At 36.8% G+C, this 22,367-nt stretch overlaps 1 protein-coding gene across 6 annotated transcripts in view; it reads left to right on the top strand.

Moving 5' to 3' along the window:
* The window catches only part of PEX2 (peroxisomal biogenesis factor 2), a 22,430-nt gene extending 370 nt beyond the window's left edge, over positions 1–22,060 (top strand). The window contains exons 1-2 of one of the 6 annotated variants that reach the window (XM_026842861.1): positions 7–214; positions 18,776–22,060. In XM_026842861.1, the coding sequence (XP_026698662.1) occupies positions 158–214; positions 18,776–19,708 (990 nt within the window). In that variant the 5' untranslated portion in view covers positions 7–157 and the 3' untranslated portion in view covers positions 19,709–22,060. Of the gene's footprint in view, positions 1–6; positions 215–379; positions 394–434; positions 459–8,328; positions 8,344–12,855; positions 13,044–18,775 lie in introns of those variants that run through there. The other 5 variants (XM_026842867.1, XM_026842863.1, XM_026842866.1 and 2 more) reach the window with 5 other exon arrangements.
* Positions 22,061–22,367: the final 307 nt, after the last annotated feature.

Here is a 22,367-nt window from a genome sequence, read left to right as displayed (position 1 = left end):
ACGCGGCGGCGGGCCTGCAGAGCCGGCGGGGAAGCCTCTCTGGGTCCGCACCTGTCGCTCTTCTGGGCCCTGTTTATAAAAACCCGTGTTTCGCCTCGCCCTCTCTCCGGACCTTTCTCAGTTTCGTGAGCCCCACTGATATTCCCACGCCTGTTGCATGCCTCAGTATTCAAAGAGGCTGCAAGGGTTCCAGCTAGGCCCAGCTAGGTGTAAGGTAAGAAAGGACAGAGCCTGGTAACATGCTCTATAGAGAGGAAAGGACATAATATTCTGGCAGAGGGATATTTTAATCCGAATTGTTGCTCTGATGTAAGTTGAGAGAGTGAAACTATTTGTGGACCTCCATAGGTCGTTCCTATGACTGCCTGCTGTGGGTGGCAAGGCTTTCTAAAGGTACTGCTAGCTCAAGGTGACAGTGCTTCCTTCCTACTTTCTGTTAATCCAATTTTGTGCAACCTGTAAGTAACCAACCATTAGTTTGCCACAAAATTAATGTAGATTTAATCTGAATGGCCAACATATTTTGTCAGAGTGATTTTCTGCTTATGATATAGTCCATAATGAAAAACAGCACTGTATATTGTTTCCAATTCCTAAGTATATTTCTTGTATCATCTGTCAGCAAGAGGGACATGTTCATGAAGATCGAAGATGAAGTATGGCCAGTTTGTAGTAAAATCTGATTCTGAAATATTTAGCCATTTGTTTGATTTTACTGGAAGTTAGTGAATTACCGTCTAAATCCTTTGCTGCTGATCAAGTTTTCACTATAAGACTAATATTGGTTTTATTCTTTATGAAGATCTATTTTTTCAGTGTTTTCTTCTACAAACTTCTTTTCCTCTTTATGCTTCAGTTTCCACTCATCAGCAGTTTGTTTTTCACTTCCTGGATGTCCATTATTACTAGTTTATCTAATGAAATGTGTATTAGGAAAACAGCTGAAAGTGTCATTGCTGGGACACGAGTTAGAGTAGCAAAGAAACTATTAAGGAGAGTAGCAATTCACACCTCTGAATTATTTTTTTAAAGTTTGTTCATACTGCATGAAGTCATCAGTTTCGGTTACTTGCTCTGGAGTTAGAGGGCTAGCTTCACACCTATTAGACGTATAAATTAACTTATTAAAAAGGCTTTTTTCTTTTTTTTTTTTTTATAGAAAGGAAATAGACCAGTAGGGCACATCATCAAGATTATTGGAGGGATTTGACACATATATTTTAATTCTTCTGGAATTTACAGTGGAAATAGATGATCATGTCAGTACTGGAACACCTACTGTGCCCACTAGTGCTCTACCAGTACTTGCTAGTAAGGATACTTTTTTGGATTTAAAAAGTTACATTCTCCACAAACCCTTTATTTGAAGAGAACAGCTCACCACTTGCATCTGCAGCAATGTATGTGGAGAAAAGGCAGTGCTGTGCATGAGAGATTACACCATGAATAGGCTAGTTCAAACTAATTTCAATTTTCTGTTAAAAAATATGCTTCCAATATTATGCTATCCTATACGCTAAAGTAATGTTTTGAAAATAATTTGTCCTCTTTTGTATAAATCAGATGTTACTTTTATTGCTAAAGGTTGTCAGAAGTTTTTCTGCCTGTGCAAACATATTCTTCAGAAAGCAGCATTATTATTTTTTATTTTAAAAAGATCCTAATATTAACTTGTGCATTTATGATTTAATTACCATGATTCTTATAATGTTCTCCATATTGTTAAGTAATTGATAAGAGTCAGTGAATTGGAAAGTGGAATACATTTAAAGCTATTGTGTATGAAGGTTTTGCAAGGATCTTACATTTACATTGCTGTTCTTGCCTACCAATCTGAATTGTATTGTGGGAGGCTGAAAGAGGTGGGGTGTTACAGTATTTTTATAAGTGGCAATTTTTATATGTATATATTTTTTAAAAACCCAATGTTATGTGTATATATATTTGCAGTTTTTAAAGAATTGAGTATGGTTTTTGAGTATGGGGTGTAATGAAATTGTATTAATGTGGGGCCAAGACAGCTGAAATAAGTCTTTGCTTAGAGTTTTGCTTGTAAGTCCTTTAAACTTCTAGGCCCATCTTGGTTAAAACCTGTGGCTTTTTATTTGTTGAGATCATTATTTTCACCAAAAGAAGAAAATCAGTTCCCATTAAAGCTTTAGTGAAACTTTTAATGTTGATGTAGTTGAGTAAATAATTAAAATTAGACATCTCTGCAGAAGTGGCAAAGTATCTTAGATGCGTTGAAAACTGAAGTGGTGAACTTACATGTATGTGAATCAGCTCATGCTTAAGTCTCTCACAGCTACCCTTAGAACTCTTAGTACAGCAGTACAAGCATGTAAAATACCGTTCTCTGAATTTATTTTTAAAAAGGTTTATTTTTCAGGTAATGGGCCTTTGGGTACATTATGAATCCGCTCACTGATTAAAAGGCTATCAGGTAGCTGGAACGGTGTGCCCCAATTCATGTTGGTGGATTGTTAAGGATTAAGCTAGGTATATGGAATGTCTGTTTTGTGCAAGGAGAGTGTTTAGATTTGGGAGTGAATTTGTTTGAGAGGTCTGTGTGTTTGTCTCCTATTAGATTCTTTTATTATTCCCCTACCCCGAGACTGTAGATATAATTTATTTTATTGGAGAAGGTAGTGAGTCACAGAAAGGTTTTGATACTTACTGTGATCCAGGACATGTAGGAAGCAAATGTTCTTGTGATGGACTAAATAAAACTCAAAACTTGCAAACAGGTCTGGGTAGTATATAAAGACTCTATTAGACCCTGTAAAATGGGAAAGGTACTGTGATAGTTTTTGAAACTGTTACTAATCTGAGTGCCTCCATTTGTGCTTTGATATCAAATGCTGTGGTGCAAGTCAAGAAAAGCATTTGATCTTCTCCTGTGTTTAATCTTTTATAGTCTTTTAAAGTGACAGTTCTGAAGATTGCTAAAGACTGCTACCTAGAGGATATTTGGGAAGGAAAGAAGCTATGTCCGATTCTGGGCTCCCCAGTATAGGTGAGGCCTGGATATGCTGAAGTCCAACAAAGGGCCACAAAGTTGGTTAAGGAACTATGGCATAACTCCAGTGAGTCTCCTGGCTGAGAGCTGGGGCTGTTCAACCAGGAGAAGCGAAGGCTCAGGGGGATCTTAATAATGTATATAAATACCTGGAGGAAGGTCCAAAGAGGATGAGTCCAGGCTTTTTTCAGTGCTGCGCATTGACAGGACCAGAGGCAGCGGGTGCACACTGAAAAGCACGAAGCTCTGTCTGAACATCAGGAAACAGTTTTTCAGTGTGAGGGTGACCAAGCACTGAGAGAGGTTGCACAGAGAGGCTGTGGAGTCTCCCTCCTTGGAGGTAATTAAAAGCTGTCTGGACGTGGTCCTGGGCTACTGCCTCCAACTGGCCCTGCTTGAGCAGGCAGGGTTGCACATCATAAGCTTACAGTAAGCACACTGATCCCTTTCTACTTGTCTCTATTATCATATTTATAAAAAAATAATAAGGGGAGGGTAACAGTCAACTCTGAAGTTTTCTCTTTGTGTGTGTGTTGTAGTTTACAGTAAATACAGAAGCAGTATTTGGCAACCAACCAGTGGACTTTCACACACATACTTTAGGAAATTCAGAGAGGGAAACCGCTCCATATGACTTTAGAATGACTGCAAAAAAAAGGACCCTTTTGCCAGCAAGCTTCCAGTGAAGCATATTTTTCTTTAAATCGCAAAAAACTCCATTCTATAAATATTGTAAAGTGTCTGCTGGTCCTTCACATCATAAGTACACTTAACTCTCTACAAAGATGTTAGCCTTATACATATGTTTAGTATTTACTAAGCTGAACATCTCATAAGATACAAAATATGTAAAGGGTGTATTTGCGCTTGTATGTAATGTGTACAGTTAGAAAATGATAATTTCATCAAATAAAATTCTAGTCTTTCACTAGAATACTGTGATAGTTTAGGCCTGGCTGGGACTGGAGACCATGTTGCTGTTGTCCCTCCCCCACCCTCGGACCAAGCAGGGCACAAACCCCAGGGTTGAAATAAGGGGAAATTTAATACAACAGTGTAATAAACATTCTGAACAACAACAATAGCAATAATAACAACAATAAACAGTATTAGCAGTAAACAAGACAAAAGATATACAGAGAAATACTGCAGTGAACACAGCCCGCCGTGCGGGCTTCCCACGACCAAAGCCACAAAGGAAAGTTTCCTGCGCTGCCGCACTGGACCTGACCTCAGCATGGTATGAATAACCCGGATGGAGATCCCTTCCCCCTGCTTGGGAGAAACGTAACCCTATCCTAGCTGAACCAGGACAAATACCCTAAGGTAAATTTCGCCCTAGCAAGGTCTGGTTTCCAAATGTTAACTTTCTAGGAACAACATCTGAATTCACATATTTTTAGAGCATGCAGAGAGTGAATTTAAATTTCCAACCTAAATGATTGTAAGTTGTGTATGACTAAAACTGGAAATAGACTCAAACTCACTGTATTGCTGCTGGAGTTAATGATGACAGCCCCTACAACTTGTTACATCTTTTGGACTGCAGCAGAGGGTTACTTCAGTATGGTGTTTTCAAGCAGGCTGCTTATGCTGGTTTGGGGTTTTTTTGGGAGATGGATAAGGTTGGGTTTTTTTTTCTTTCTGAGACCTAATAGAATATATACTTTTTCACATAGACCAGTGAAGGCAGGAAGAGATGCTACAACTGTCATTTTAACTAACTAGTATGGTCTCAACACCAGCTACTCCACAGCACTACCTGTACTCTTTGAGTAGTAGAGTTAAAAGCAGCAAACAAACACATTAAAAAAAAAAAAAGGTGTGTTTTGCTACAAAGCTGCAGGCTCATAAGTCATGTTGTACGTGGACAGAGAAGGTAGCAGGCTTTCTGTCCTGAAGTTTCTCTGATGAGCTGAATGGTTCCTGAAGCCATGCATCTGACCTACATCTGCAAGCATTATCATTGACATCTAAACTTTACAAAAATCTTCAGGAGAAGGAGTACAGAAAGGATACTATCTGTAATGTGACTCTCTCAGAGATGGTGGTGGTTTTTTTTGTTGTGGTGGTTTGGAGGTAGAATGCAAGAAATTTGGAAGTCAAGATTATTTCAGACTTTTCAGAAGGAAACTGCAGATTTTTCAGAGGAAGCAAGGGTAAAAATTAAGACAGATAAAAAACTGAGAGGAAAAAGAGGACAAATAACTGATATAGGAAGATAGAGGAATTATGGCAGTGGTGTGACTCTTGATTCAAGCTTGACTCTGGGTCTGGGCAGTTCTTCCTTTCCTTGCAAGAGAGGACCCATGGAGATTTTTGGCCTTTAGAAGTAAGGTGAATCACTCCTATTATTCATTGTGTTTGTATCAGTAGCTGACTGAGAACGACCTTTCTAAAAATGCTATCTCTGCCACTACTTATCTCCACCATCTCTATTTTCGCTAATGTTGGCAGTGGGGTTGGGAAAGAAAGGAAATAATATGAATTTAAATTCTAAGAAAACTTGAAAAATACTTTGTATAATAATAATATTCAAAAATAATATTATTAATTCTATAAGCAGAGGAGCTGACAGAAGATCTCACAGGAAGGGACTGACAAAGCGAAAGGAACTTTTCCTGGAAAAGAAATTAATATAGGGCCATGATACTGTGGGGCATAACTAAATCATGAAGGGGAATTCACATTCGTATTACAGAGGGATTGTAGAGGCTGTCAGTGTACAGCTCAGACTGCCTAGTAAGGAAATTATTATCCCTCTTCTAAACTGTTACTTGTAATATGTATGTGTAACTGTGCCAGTGGATTCTAAAATGCTAATGAAGTTACAGGATTGAAGAGAGCGTGGTGAAAGCATATCAGTCTTCCCTTGTGTGCTTAAAGTTACCATAATTATGAAGTAATAAAACTGCAAAGGTTTGGGGACACTGAGCACATCTAATTTTCCCAGCATCCCTATTAGTCACTGTGTATGCCAAACATTTCAAAGTACAATCATATCAAAAAGGTAAGAGTGAGGAAAAATTGCATAGTGTTACTTAGTTAAACAGAGTAGCCTCTCATCTGCAAGTCTGCATGAGTCCTACAGTGGACTTGTACAAATAGGTGGGTTTGTTTTAATTTCTGAAAGCAAAAAGTTTCATATTTACAGTGTTGCAGTGTTATCCATGCAAATTCAGCATGTTGGGTTTGAACACCATAAGAACAGTTATTCTAGTCAAATGAAAGATTTTTCTATCTTGCTATTGACTGGTGGCAGATGTAAGAGTATAATTCTCAGATTCAGAAGCAGCCAGTTTCATGACTATCTGTTTTTCCTGGCCCTGATGCTCTTCTTACTAGTACTGCATTCATCTTGCGTCATGCTGCATTGACCTTTTTGTGTACTAAATCTGCAGGAAAATAAATTTAAACAGGTTTGTTTTCTGCCAGTTTAACATGCAAGAACAGTTCGGTAGAGGGTCAAATAAGTGTTTGCATTAGTCTGTAAGAAGAGGTGGCAATACAAAGTTGAAGGAAGGTGGGATGGAATGACTGTAGCTGTCAGAAATTACATCAGCTTATGTTTCTGTAGAAGACAAGTCTAAAAAATGAGATGTATACATCAGGTAAAGTACTGTTCTTTATCCTTCTACCACTTGGGAGTTCTTGATTATAATTAGATACAGTTATGCCTAAATTATGCCATATATTACAAGGCCAAGACTTAAAACTGACAGTGAAGAGGCTTGTCTTTTATTGATGGAGGGCCTTCTTGGTTTTAATGGATCATAGAATGGTTTAGGTTGGAAGGGACCTTAAAGGTCATCTCGTTCCAACCCCCCTGCCATGGGCAGGGACACCTTCCACACCTTCAGGCCACTATAAGGTCTGTCTGAAGCCTTCTATTCTCTAGGGTGAACAACCCCAACTCTCAGCTTGTCTTTGTAGAGGAGGTGTCTCCTCTTTATTTCCCTTTTAAAAATGGGGGTTATGTTTCTCCTTTTTCAATCAGTGGGAACTTCTCTGGTCTGCCACAAGTTCTCAGATATGATGGATAGTGGCTTGGCCACTTTATCCACCAGTTCCCTCAGGACTCACTGATGCATCTCATCAGGTCCCATGGATTTGTGCACCATCAGATTCCTTAGATGGTCTCAAACCTTATCTGTAGTGCATGGTTCTTCATTCTCCCAGTCGCTGCCTTTGACTTCTGCAACATGGGCGCTGTGGCTGGAGCTCTTCCTGGTGAAGACTGAGGCAAAAAAGTCGTTGAATGCCTCAGCCTTCTTCATATCCCAGGTAACCAGGTCTCCCATTCCCTTCTTGAGAGGGCCCACATTTTTCTTAGTTTTCTTTTTGTCACTGATGTACATATAGAAGCTTTTTTTGTCCTCAACGTCCCTGGCTAGATTTAATTATATCAGGGCTTTAGCTTTCCTAAGCTTGATCCCTGGCTGCTTGGACAATTTCTCTGTATTCCTCCCAGGCTACCTGTCCTTGTTTCCACCCTCTGTAGACTTCTTTTTTATGTTTGAGTTTGTCCAGGATCTTCTTGTTCATCCATGCAGGACTCCTAATGGTTTTGCCCGACTTCCTCTTTGTTGGGATGTATTACTCCTGAGCTTGAAGGAGGTGATCCTTGAATAATCAACGAGCTTTGTCGGGCCCCTCTTCCCTCCAGGGCTTTATCCCATGCTACTGTACCAAGCAGATACCTGAAGAGGCCAAAGTCTGCTCTCCTAAAATCCAAGATGGTCAGCTTGCAATGTGCCCTCATCCCTGCCCTAAATATATACAGTCTGTAACATCATTGTTTTTACATATAGTCCTCCTTTTGGTACAGATGTGGACAGAGGTTAATCATGAGTTAGCTGTGCATTTAGGACAGGTTTTACCTTTCTCATCTAATAAGTATTTCTAATAAAAGGTTAAATGATGTTATGTTCCTCCAGTGCAGTACTTGGATCAGCAGTTATGCTTGCATATCACTGAATATTCATGACCGTGCAGTTGGTATGCATATGTATGTATAAAGAAAGAAAGTTTAAATAAAATCTGGGCAATGACTGTTTCATAAATGATGAGCCTAAGGTGTTTAATACAAAATTTCAGGGTTTTGTCATCTGTGGTAAATTGTATTAGAGTATACAGAACAGGCGTTGCTTCTGAATTCCTTTTACATATCTTCTTAATCCTCATTCAGGTGTCTCCATACCTATCTGCTGATCCATTTGTATGGATCAAACAGGTAGGATCAGAACAGAAACACAGCTGTGAAATGGGAATTTAACTTAAAGACTTTTTCTTTTTATTGGGAAGTAGTTTCAAATGGAAGAAAGGTAAGGAGGGGCATGGGAAAAATGCATAAAATTGGGATTGATACTCCTTGACAAATAAGGCTACATGAGACAAAGTGCCCTTACCATAGTGAAAAGCAGATGTTACGTATGTCATGATGCACAAGGCCAACTTTTCAGGTAAGTAATAATAACCAGCAAATGAAGAGTTTTGTCTATAACTGCCCACAGTGTGCTCACAACCATGCATCTCTGTTCTGTCTTTGAACCATTCTGAAATGGAGCTGCATACTTCTGCCACCATGTGATGTTTCACCTGCTTTACACAAAGGATAGCACATCTACTAAACTTTACACCCTTTTCACTTTTACACATACAATGCAATATAACTTTTGGTTATCTGTCCTTATACTAGAACCTCATATCCTCATTATAACCAAAATATCTTCAAATGCAAGGGTCTCCTTGTCATCAGCACTGCAGTTGAGACCTACATTTGTAGCTCAAGGGATCCTTATCTTTCCTGTGCTCTTACACCTCCTGATACTAGTTTAGTCAGAGATGTTGCCCCTTCATTTGCAAGGGGCTGCTCCTTCTTAGTTAACCATCAGTCACAGCTGTTAAACTGCTCCAACCAAACCCTCCACCATTTTGATTCAGCAACAATAAATGTAAGGCACTTCTCCAGATAATTCCCATTACCTAGTTCCAAAGAAAAAGAGTTAATAATGTGTACTGGGCATATATTTTGGCTCTTCATCTTAGTGTTCAAAGGAATTTTTTGAAACATGCTTTTTGGAAAGCATCAAGTTACAGTGCAGCTTTGTCTTGTTAAGCTTTTGGGTTCTTTCATAACTGATTTAATTAAAAGGAACAGCAGCTAGATTTCATTTCGTACAGCAGAGAATGAGAATTTACAAGCAGAATTGACCCATCCCTGTAGAGATGAGTTTGCAATTTGTCATACTAAGGCGAGGGATAACAAACAAGAGGAAATAAAGTGGCAGAAGAAGAGGAATGGGATATGGAATAAAGAAGAATAGTGGTTGAATATAATGACTTGTTACATGTTTATCTTCCTGTTTATTCTAATAAAGGAAGATTAGGGCCTGTTGTGGTTTGAACCTGGCCAGCAGCCAAACACCATGCACCCGCTTACTCACCCACCCTTCCTCCTGGGGAATAGGGAAGAGAGTTGGAGGGGTAAGGTTAGGGAGACTTGGTTGAGATAAAAACACTTCAATAATTAAAAATAATAATTATAATAGTAGTAATAGAAAATACAAATGGGTAATGCATGTTGTGATTGCTCACGACCTGCTGACTGATGCCCAGCCCATTCCTGACTAGTGATCCCAGAGAAGAGAGAATCCTGAAATCACCATCCTGAAAAATGATTGGAGCTTCCCAGTCAACCCTTTTCTATATAATGAGCATAACATTAGATGATATGGAATATTCCACTGGCCAATTTAGATCTGTTTTGGCTATGCTCCTTCCCAGTTTCTTGTGTACCTGCACACTAACAGGACATGAGAAGATCAAAAGTCCTTGATTTCATAGCAACAACTAAAAAATCAGTGTCTTATCAACATTCTTCTCATATCAAATCCCATACTGATCCAAACCATCGTACTATTCTAGATACTAAGAAGGAAAGAAAAAAAAATTAGTTAGCTCTACTCCAACTGAAACCAGAACAGGGGCATATCCAAAAAGCTGGTAGGATGATGCTAGCTACGACTTTTATACTACAGGAAACAGAAATGTACTTTGAGCTTTTGTAGCCTTTACCATCACAAATTTTAAAAGGTAGTATTTTAAATATTAGTTATGCAGTAGTTATCAGGTCTAGATGTTTGCATCTGATAATCTGTCTTTTAAGAGTGCTGACTGATCACAAGTTTTTCTGAAGTCAGTGGGAGCTCTTAGCATTCAGAGTATCTTTAACAGTGGCCAATAATAGTCTTGGTTGTTAGCATTCAAGAGAATGTATTACACTGATGTGGGATTTTCAGTTTCCATCAAATACAGACAGAAATGACTGATGTACAGCTTCTAACAGTGCAGCACTTTCCTACTGTTCTTCATTGCTGTTGTATCAGTTCTGGCTCTTCTGAGCTGGTTTTGATTTTGTAACTTGAAGCCCTAATATTTCAACTCTAGCAGGTAGTTTATGGAAGAAAAATCAGTGAGCTATCCTTATGTTTTCTTGCTGTCTCCAGGCATCCAGTAGTGGCTAAACCCTTGTATCCCATTTTATGAAGTCTAAGCTTACTGAGTTAAAAGTTGGAAAATCAACCTGTGATTTGAACATATCTTGTCTTGTACTTGCTCTTGGGGCATAAAGGATTCTGGGATTTGTTACTAGTTGCTCACTCAACTTCTTCCTTAGTGAAAATCTTAATTTAATCTGTGGGATTGATTTGTTACATGTCACTTACTCAGTGTTTTCCTTTACTTTGTCTATTTTGAGAAATAGTCCTAGGAATATAAGAAACAAATAGTATTTTCTGTGATTGCAGTGTATTACTTGTTTTTCAATTAGTGTTAGTAGTTATTCCAAATGGTTTAAGAATCAGTTTGTTCTTTGCAAAATGATGTGTATTTAGCTGAAGTATACAGAAATCCAGACAGTAATACAAAATCAATCTTTTTTAAGGTTAGTTGAGGTGATGATATAGTGATAAGTTAATTTTACAGTGATTAGGTGACAATGCAGTTGGGGCTCCCAATGAGAGTTTGATCTGCACTTTGAGCAAGAAAGAGATGAAAATTAATGGTAAGATATGAGGCTTTCACTAGCTGGGGTCTAGGTTCTGTGTTTTATTATGAGACTTGATGTAAAGGAAGATTTTAAAATTAACTGGATACATATAATTTGATTTCTTATCTTTAAAGTTTATTGATTTCAAATTTGACATCTAAAATATCTGTTGCTATTGAGAGTAACTAAAGAGAACAGTGGAATGGAATATATTTTAACTCACACACACACACACACACACACACACAAAAATAAATAAAATCCAACCAACAAAAAAAGGCAAAACCAACTCAAAAAGCCCTCACCTTGCCTTGAAAATCTCAGCATTCTTGTGGTGGGTGGAAAGATAGTTTTCTTTGCTATCTGTGGATTTCTTAACATTGTGAACATAAAAGGAGGAATAGACCACAGGTATGACTTGCACACTCTCTCTTTCACGTAACTAGTATGGCAACACTGAATGTGCAATACAGAATGCATTGTAGCTCCTGAAAAAAAGAGGAACTGTGTGTTAGTGATACTCTCTCCAGAGAAGGTATGATTTCTGGCATGCCCACCACATACTACTTCCCCCTGCCTGGTCTGTAGATCTGAATCCTGGTACTTGGCAGAATCTAGTCTGTTGAAAAGGCTGAAAAATGGTTCTCTTTAATGTATGTCCAGTTGTTTCTTTGTGTTGAGATAGTTTGTTATTATTTTAGTTTATGATTATAATGAATGTTAAAGAGACTTTATATATCAGGAATTCTTCAGTGGCCTGGAAATCAAAAGAGCTGTCCAGGCAAAAATAATGCAACACTATTAGCAATGAATGTATAGCAATGGCATAGGAATGTAAAAATAAATCAGTGACTAAAGAATAAAATAAGTTTCAGTTTACAAAGCAGAAGAAAAGAATCAATGAAAGGGTTCAAAAATGTGAGAGGAGACACAAAGGGATAGGTCCATTACCTAGATCTGTTACTAAGTAAGAAAGGAGAACAAGTAACAGATTTTCAAAGACTGATTCTTTATGGCACACTTTATAAAAGACATATATCGTGACCTGCTACTTTCATAAAATTAATCTTCGACAGGAAGTAAGAGTGGAACCAAAGCACAGAAAGAATAGCCTAAGGAATCTTAATATAGATATGCTCAAGTGACAAATAAAATTCATCCTAGAATGATTGAGGAATTAGGCACTACTGATTTTATTTATTTAATTTATTTATTTAATTTATTTATTTAATGTCCCAGAGGGTAAAAATAGCCAGCAAAACGGGTTTGTGTGTGTTTTTGTGTCTCTTTATTCTTCTGTTAAGAGAATTATGGAAGCTGTCAGTTTTGATTCCAAATAAAGATTCAGGACTATATAGTTTAGCAATTAATTTGTATCTAAAAATGTGCACAAGAGACTGTAAAACAGCCTTACTAGTTTGACATGACCTGTTCATAAGGAACCTCAATCTGGTTCTCCTCTTAAAAAGAATGACAAGCTTAGTAAGTAAGAGAGAAAGTTTAGGTACAACACAGCTTGATTTTAATAAAGTCTTTTTCCCTGCATAAGCAGGCTAGGGAAACGCAATATCAATACTGCCTCCATTAGATGCTGATATTATCAGCATCAAGTTGAAAAATTGCCTTTACAGAGTAATTACCTACAGTACCTTGTCAAGATGAAAAGGCATTAATGAGTTGGATGATCGAAGAGAATACACGCTTACAAAAGTTACTGATCATACTAAACTCAAGAGGGATTGAAAGTTTTGTGGTGGTTTTTTTTTTCTTTGTTTTGAACATAAGACCTGAATCCAAAATACTCTTGATAAATTTGGAGAGAATCTCTGAAATCAAGAAGATGAAAAGCAATGCGGGAAAATATGAAGCACTGCATTTCAGAGGAAAAAGTCAAATACATGAATACAAAACAGGAAATAATTATTCCGACAGAAAAATGACAGAAGATGATCTGAAGATACAGTAGACCTCAACGTAAATACTAGCTATGCCAGTGGAAAAAAGTTAAGAGTTTTTTCTCTGGAGGATTGTACCTGCCACATTGTAGGAAAGAGGATGTTGTCTAGTTTGGCAAATCTAATATGTAGTTGGTCCTTTCACATATGCCTGACCACTTTTTCCTCTTGAGAAGATGCAGACAAACTGGAAATTCTTCTCCATTGTTGTTACTGCTTTCTCCTGTGAAATCAAAACCGTCTTTATTTGTAATAAGCATGCTTTAGATTTCATACGAGAAAAAGATTCTTTATAATGATTAGGGTGATAAAAGACTGAAACAGACTATCTAGAGAAGGTATGGAATCAGCTTTCTTGGTAGTTAAACACCTGTCAAGATATTCTTGAGCCTGCATTCATGCTGAGTTAGGATAAGGTGAGTCTCTCGAGGTCCATTCCATCTGCATAAGTACAGTGCACAAACTCCGTATTTTGGCTACACAGAAGAGATTATCTAAAATAGTTAAATCATGAACTCAGTGAAGTGAATGGATGTGCTGCTTCCTGCATCCTAAATTCAATTTAAAGTTAGAGCAGTAAGGAACAAAGTTCATTTTTGACTTAATAAAATTTTTTTTTTTTTTTGGCTTCCATGAAAGTGTTTTGACAAATCATACTTTAAAATGTTTTGAAGCTTCTGCCTATAATATATGTCTGTCTGTCTTCTAATGATTATGCTAGAAAAGCAGGGCATGGGATTACAGTAGCACTGAGACAGTAGAAGCCCCTTGATTACTCGGCCACAGTGGAATAACCCTGTGGAAAAAATGGCACCCTAGAGGTTAGTTGGATTTGTATATTTCTGCAGGCAAAGTTTACAGACCTGTAAATTTAAATGTAGAATTTTTGTGGGCAGTATGCATTGACAAATATGCCTGATGGTAATACATCTCATACTGATAGTCCCAGAACAGGTCAATAATAATGCTTATATTGATAGCAGCAATGCAGGAGATGTTACTTGGTATTATAGCTAAAATCCATGTTATCCCCTTAATCATAATTACATTAATATTGACAGTCCGTTGACAATACTCACATTACTATTGATAGATTTCTGTCAATAACATGTTTCCAAATAAAATATATTCATTCATAATTTGTACAATGCTCGATAACAGCACTAACATATACCAGAAGAAATTCCTCTTTCCCTGGTGATATACAATAATTATTTTTTTGTTGTACAGTGTACTGTACAAGTGGGATTGTTCATTTATTTAGTTTTTTAAAAAAGACAAACTTTAGGTTATTTAAGAAATAAATGTTCTGTGGGCTGTTTTTTGTTTTTTTTTTTTCTGGAAGGCGATTTAAATTTTTTTTCTATGCATTAACTGTGACAGTATAAAATCAAGGAAGAACCTTTCAAGTAGTAGTCTTTAGTGTTTTGTCTTAAAGTGTATTTATGTAACAAGTTGATCACATGTAGTTTATTTCCTGATCCAATTCTGGTCATGTTAGCTAAGCCTGATGGCATCCTTAACTGAGCATTGATATTTGTCTCTTTCATTGCTGGGTCTACAATTCTGAATTCTTACGTTTTAAAAAATTTAAAATAGACCATATAAGATGTTAGATCAGTAAGGACACGACAAATAGAAATTAATGCAGAAATTTGGAGGAAAAACAGCTTTCTCTTTATAGTCTGTGTAGCTCGGCAGAATATGGAATGCAAAAATAGCATGAAAATGTGCAAGTTAAATGTCGTGACACTTACAGTCTGTGTTATCTAGTTTTAAACCAGAATATTTCTCATTTATTCCTACTCTAGGACCACTATTTGTGAAAACAATACAAACTGAAAAATTTAACAAATATCTGAAAGGATTTTATATAGAGAAAGTAATTTTAAAAGATAAAATTATCATGTATTTATTCTTGAAAAAATGGCCACAGTAGATAAAGTATATAATGGTCATTCCGTACTATAGCAAAATAGAGATCAGAATTTAGGCCTCTTTCAAACAGTTGCTGTTACCCAGATCATTAAGACATTTGCAGACATTTTTCATAGGAAAATATGTATTTCAAGCTTTCCCTTTTAATGTTTGTCTATAGGAAGTATCTCCCCTATAAGTGCAGTAAAACCTTACCTGGAAGTAAGGACAGTGTATAGCAGAACACTTCAGCCTATACTTAACAGTAAGCACATTAAAATGTGCTTACTCATTAAAACCAAACCTATATGGATATAATCTTTAAGTAACTTGCAGGGTCCAGATAACAGCTATGGCCTGTGGCAAACATTTAGTGGTCTTAGCAACAAAGAACTTCAGAACAATGCCCAGTTTTATTGCTTAAATTGAGAATGCTTACCTAATTGTTCATCAAAAAGAAAGCTTTGCTTACATAGGAGTATTATAAGCAGAATTTAAAGGATTTTAAAGGAGTACATTTGTATTTAGTTGCTTAGGTTTTTGTCTAATATTATTCCTTTTCCATATAGTTTGTCTGAAAGTGACTTCCAAATTGAATCAATCTGCTAGTTGGTAATTCAGGAAGAGACATTAAATATGTCACAGTTAAACAGTATATATGGTGTTGATTCTGATTTTTTTTAAAAAGGAGACTTATTGGAATTTGCACAATTTCTAAGGTTAGCAAACAGTGGTTGGACTTGTTTGTTGAAAAGTGGCTCCCATTTTCTGTATACAAAGTTCCAACTCACACTGACAAGTTCACTGAAGTTATTTCCTTCAAGTAAAGTTCTATAAAGGTTCATGGACATGAAAAAATTATGCATTTGAACAAATCATTTCAGTCTTACAATGAGGCATGCACAGATTTTTGAGAAGGTTAAGCTTCAAGTTCTGGGGAAGATCTTTAGGGCATTGTTGGGTTAAGTTTTAAGAATCTCCAGGGATGGAGATTTCACAGTCCCTCTAAACAAACTATTCCAGTTTTCCGATGTACAACTGGAATTTCTCATGTAGCAACTTACAACCAGTTGCCTCTTTCTCTTTCACTGCATCTCACAGAAAGCTTTGGCTTCATCTGCTCTGTAATCCTTAGGTAGTGGAAGGTTACTGTTAGATCACTTCTTAGCTGCCTTATCTTCAAGTTGAGCAATCTGAGTTTTTTCATGCTCTCCTCATATATCAGGTGTTGGGGCGCTCTGGTGATATTAGTGGCTGGATTTTTTTCAGTTTGTTGAAATTTCTTTTGTACTATTGATAAAAAAAAGAGGCAAAACTGGACTTACTATCCCAATGCCAAGAAGAGGGGAGTAAATGCATCCTTCAGTCTGCCAGCTACACACATGCTAATGGACTCCTGTAGGCAGTATTGCTGCAGGGATGCACTGGTGACTTGTGTTCGGTTTGCTGCCTACCAGAATCCCCAAGTCCTTTTTCTCAGAGCAGCTGCATAGTCAGTCACCTCCCAGCCTATAGTGATCCATTTTTCTTGTGTATTTTATGATCCATTGTAATACCACTTGACACTTTTTCTATGAACTTCAGAAGGTTCCTGATTATCCATTCCTCGTTTGCTGAGGTTTCTTTAAATAATCTAGCTATACGTGGGGGGAAAAAAAATCTGCACAGATATAGCCTACCTGATTTATGAGAAATCTACAACAGCAGTTTTGAATAGCATCTGGGATAATGAAAGACAGCTGGAAGAGGTGGTTGAGCTGTTCTTGGAAAATAGTCTTAGTAGATGGATCAAGGAAGCTTATTGATAAGATGACACTTTCAAATAATGTGAAAGGTAATTTTGTGTATTGGGAATTGTATAGAACACTATCAGGAGGTGAACTGAAATGAGTAGAACAGAGAGCAATGAGTAGAAGGGACTGAGATGTTAGCAGAACTTAAGATGACACTAGACTTTTAGGGGTTACGAGTGAATAGCAGTAAACCAGTGTTAAGTTCCAGAGCAGATGATTATCAGAGGATGTGGTTCCTAAAATGGTAGTGGGATGAGAAGATCGGGGTAGGAGGGCAGATAGTCACTGGAGCTGGAGTTTTTGAAGTGATACAAGATGAAATAGGGATTGAATTGACCCTCTGATCACAAAGTGGAGGAGGTTGGGATGATACTGGATAATGTTTTCCAACCACAATTCCTGAGACAGGCTTGGGTATACTGCCTTTGTATACTGGCTTGTGAGGCTAGTGTGAGTTGATGCAGTGAACCTCATAGTTGTTTGCCCAGGGGAGGTTGCCTCACAGTAGCTTCAGCCATATTTTGCTTGAAAATGAGGGAGGAGTTTAAAGAAACTGAGTGGAGCTCTTGTATGCCAATTGGAAAATACTGTTGTACAGCATACATGAAGAGCAAAATCATACTACCTGTTAGCTTTGCATGATGCTTTCCTTACAGACATGACCAATTATAGGTGTAGAAAGCAGTAGGAATACTATATTTAATATTTCATACTGGGATTTAAAACTTTTGGTGCACTCCATTTAAGCAGTTACTGGTTCAGAGGATTTTTTTTATTTTTTTTTTTAGTATTCTTAGCATCATTAGCAACCATTCCTATATAGAATCCTCTACAGCAACTTTTATTCAAAGCAGATTTGTGTTACAGCAGATTTTCCTCTTATGAATAAGGATTTGAAGTACCTTCTTCTGTACTTCCTCCAGAAAGCTGTTGACCCTTGCTTGTCTGTTATACAAAGAATCTGGTTTAGCAAGTGAAATATGTTGTGTTCTACCTGAAATACACCACTTCTAAATCACTTTACGTTTTTCATGTGGGCAAAAAGGAACCAAAAATCAGTTACCCCACAACTTTGCATTACTGAGGTGTTATTCATATTTTGCTCTTGAAATTTATTACATTTATTTTCTTAGTCACGGAATGCCAGATACAATAACATTTAAACCAAGTAATTTAAAAAAAAAAAATCTCTGTAATGCTTGAACAAGAAGAGTATACATTTGTTGAAGTTGCTAGTATACATTAATCATCTTGCCAGGAAATTTGCTATGTGACAAGTAGCACAATCCCACATCTGTCAAGAGACTCTAGAAAATATATGCAGGCTTCAGTGATGTACTCTATGATAATTTATGGCTGAATGCTGAATATTTCTTTAATCTCATGTAATGATTCTTCTCTAAACTAAACAAATCACTGCCTTTATTTAGCAAGTTTTATCACTCCCACCTTAATTTTCATCCATATCTTCCTGTAGATAATCCTTAAATCTGTTAGTAATTCTAAGATGTTACTTTCGTCTGCAGCTGCTGAAGTATTCATATTGCACTATTTTCTACACACACCACACCACCACCCCCACCACCACCCCCCCGTTCTCTTCTTGATTTTAGTTAGTATGTTCATTTTCCCTATTTCTCCATAAAATACCATATAGATATACAATCCTCATTTCTGATCTTCTGTTTCAAGGTGCAATTGAATATTACATTATGCCCAGCAACTTTTAATATTTCACTCTATAAATTAAAAAAAAAATAAATCTGTGGAGTTTTCTAAATATCTGAAATGTGTTAAACACTTCTCTGTAACCAAATACAAATGGTACTCTTTGAGAAATAGTCCAATATGACTTCTTCTGAGATGAAATTTTATGCTGTTAATGTAAAGCTTCCTGAAAGGACTTATAGCATATTAATATAGCATTCTGAAGAAGCTTTTTCATTATTTCTTGTTTACTGCTGGTATATTACAACTTTGTTATATTTAATAAAAATCGGAATGCTCCATTATGCTTAAACCTGTTTGTGTTTATTCCTAGATTTTTTTTTGTGAAGAAATGGCTTCCAGCATTGGAAATGAAAAGAGTGTGAATCCTGTTCTCAGAATAAGTCAACTTGATGCTCTTGAACTAAACAAAGCTCTGGAACAACTAGTGTGGTCCCAGTTTACCAGCTGTTTTCATGGATTTAAACCAGGGGTGTTGGCTCATTTTGAACCAGAAGTAAAAGCATTTTTATGGCTTGTATTATGGAGATTCACTGTCTATTCCAAGAATGCAACTGTGGGGCAGGCTATTCTGAATATTCAATACAAGAATAACTTATCTCAGACAGAGAAATACCAATCTCTGAGCAAACAGCAGAAGTTATGGTACCTTATTTTCACTGTTGGTGGAAGATGGTTGGAGGAAAGATGTTATGATTTATTTAGTAATCGTCAACTGCAATCTTTCTGCAAAATGAAGGGTTATATTAACTTTGGAGCCGGACTTCTTAAACTCTGTGGACTTCTAAATTTTCTGATTTTTCTTCAGAAAGGAACATTTGCAACACTTACAGAACGGATTCTAGGAATTAGGTCAGTTTTTTGCAAGCCGCAAAGTGTTCGTCAAGTAGGATTTGAATACATGAACAGGGAGCTCTTATGGCATGGCTTTGCTGAATTTCTCATCTATCTGCTACCACTTATTAATTTACAGAAACTAAAACTTAAAATATCTGCTTGGTGTTTGCCTATTGCAGGTCTTTCCAATAGTGAAAACACATTAGCAGCTCACTGCAAGGAATGTTCACTATGTGGGGAATGGCCTACCATGCCTCATACCATAGGCTGTTCACATGTTTTTTGTTACTACTGTATTAAAAGTAACTATTTATTTGATATGTATTTTACATGTCCTAAATGCAGCTCAGAGGTACACAGTCTTCAGCCACTGAAATATAAAATGGAAATGACAGAATTGCGTGCCTGATATAAGATTGATTTGGTTTTTTACTGTACATGAAATATTATGTTGAAGAGATTAATGGAAAAATTCAGAAGATCTATAAACAGACAGCTTAAGAGTGATTTTGGAGACTGTAATTTGTTGTAACAAATGTCTTTACTGGTCCTAGTTTTTTACTGAGTAACAGCACCAACTTGCCTCTCTGAAGGAAAGAAAGGAGTTCACCAGATCTTCTACTCTCTGACTACTTGATCCCAGTTTGATACCCCTATCTTGTCAAGTCATTCCTTCTTAGATCTAGAGTCTGTCAGTCTGCCACTTTCTAACTGCATGCTATATACTCCCCTCAAAGACGGAGAAGGTACCCAGTAAGCTTTTACCCCTTTTGTGGATTTTCTCAAGCTTGTTGTAAAAGCTTCTGCCATTAAAAACTTAGCTAGTAGATGGATTTAGTGGAAGAGTCATCCTTGTCTTGCCTAAAGAATTAATTTTAAATTTGAATGTTTTAAATTTGAATTCCTGGTGTGATGTTCCACTGCAAAAAGGAAAGGTGTAAGATGAATTGTCATTTTAGCAGATTATTAATAGTTTTCATCATACTCACCCACCATAACAGGACATAGACTTTCTCTAACTTAGAACTGCTTTCTTATCAATAGACCATAAGCTTTAAGTGATCCACGTGGTAAACCAATAGATGCTGCATAGTTAGAATGTGCCTACAGGAAATATAACCACTTCTTGAGCAGATATGGTGCACCTTCTAGACCTTTGTGAGATAACTGGAATAATTTTCTCAGTCAGCTATATGTCTGTGATCTTCAGTGACATATGTATGACCACCTCCCACTTCTTCCTTTAAAACTGAGGGACGCAGTTCATCATCCATTGGAATGTGGCAGCTGCCCAAGGTAACCCGCATTCTTCTCAGTCAGAGACACTGGAGAAAACTCATTACTCACAAGATGCTGTCTTTGGAACTTGCCCCTCTTCTTTTTTTTGTGTGGTCAAGATGGGTGCCAAACCTCACTAATAGCTTGCTACCACACAGAAGATAGATCAAACACAGTTATCTGTATGTAGACACATTAAAAAAATGTAGGTAACTCTTCCTGGTTTTTACTATTACTATGTGTTTTCTCTGCTGTCTTTGCAATGTTTTTATTATTCCCTGTTTTAACACTTTATCCATTTATTGTCTGACCTGGTTTTGTAGGTTTTTGGTTTTGTGTGTTTTTTGTTTTAATTGCAGTCTTTTTTTAACAGGAAATCTTATCCAGAAGTATCTCATTAACACAAAAATACCTTGCATCCTTTTTTGGCTCTTAAATCAAATTCTCATACTTACACAGTTAAATGGAATAAATCACTTTATGGTGACTGTGTTCCTGATTGGCTATCATCAATAATCAGTCCCAAAAATAGTATAGTAACTGATCCAATATCTTTGATCTACTTTTATGAGATGGTTTATTACGTTCTTCAGTGTCTGATTAAAACAACCCACCAGCCTGTTTATTTGAAGATCTTAAATTCTAGGTTTTGATCTTTAGAGTGACACACAGCGCTTTCATCTGATGCAATTAAATATAGTTAGTGGGTTTGTAAGTATCTTTGGGCAGCCTAAAACTTCATTAATTCTGCTACTGTTCTGTGAGTCAACAGAGACTTCAGAGCAACTGCTTCCAGATACTGTGCTGCAACATATTACTGGCCATCAAATATGTGTATCAGCAGCCTGACAAATTTCTGTTACTCACCATTGCAATTTGAACCAGCAGGTGCAAATCTGCTTTATTAGAAGCATCAAAACTAGCAAGTCTGGAGAATATTCTGGATTCACTTGCTGGTCCTGAAGTGATTCTCTATGAGTTGTCCTTTCATATTACTAACAGCTCTTCCCAAATAAATACGTTAGCAACCCTGACTTTGAGCTGGTCAGTTCAACCTTTGTTCAGTTGTGGTCACAACTCAGATTGAGACCAAGGTTTCAACTTGCATATTGATAAACTCTTTCCTACCAGGTTAGCTTTTTAGGACTCCAAAGTGAATGCTCAGCAGCTTACTTATAGCACTGTTAAATTAAACACATACCTTTTTTTATATTGTAATTCTGTTCTGCTGTGTCTTGAAATATATAAACTGCAGAAGAGTCTTACTTGAAGATATTACAGAAAAAAGCTAGATAATTTGTAGGCTAATCAAACGATAATTAATTTTACATACTAATTGCATTGATCATTTGTCCTCATAAGTATTATGTTTTCAGTTTAAAACTCTCCTGTAACAAAGGGCTAAGATACATCTGGTGACGATGTGTTATCTGCAGTAGAGAGAATAAAATTTAGTTTGGAATTTAATCTCCAGTTATTTTCTCTAAAAAGTTTTTAGTGTTTACCTGTCATGAGAATGTACTTCTGAGCAGCCATACATGCATAAGGGAAAAGGATAAATGCCTAGAATTTAAGAAAGGTACAGGACCAGACCTTTTATTCAGTCTTGAATAGGAGTTAGAGTCCTGTATTAAGTTTAATTTGTGCTCTGTGGTGTGTCTGTGTGATACATGAACGTTTTCATTGTATCAGAAATCAAAAAATGAAGTTATAACTGAAACAAACTAATTATATTAATAAACATATCAGAAAACTTTTCATATCTTCACTTGAATGAGAATTACTAGTTG

Source organism: Athene cunicularia (assembly GCF_003259725.1).
Source record: "Athene cunicularia isolate RWA chromosome 2 unlocalized genomic scaffold, athCun1 chr2_part1, whole genome shotgun sequence".
NCBI lineage: Eukaryota > Metazoa > Chordata > Aves > Strigiformes > Strigidae > Athene > Athene cunicularia.
This window is presented reverse-complemented; position numbering and strand designations above follow the sequence as displayed.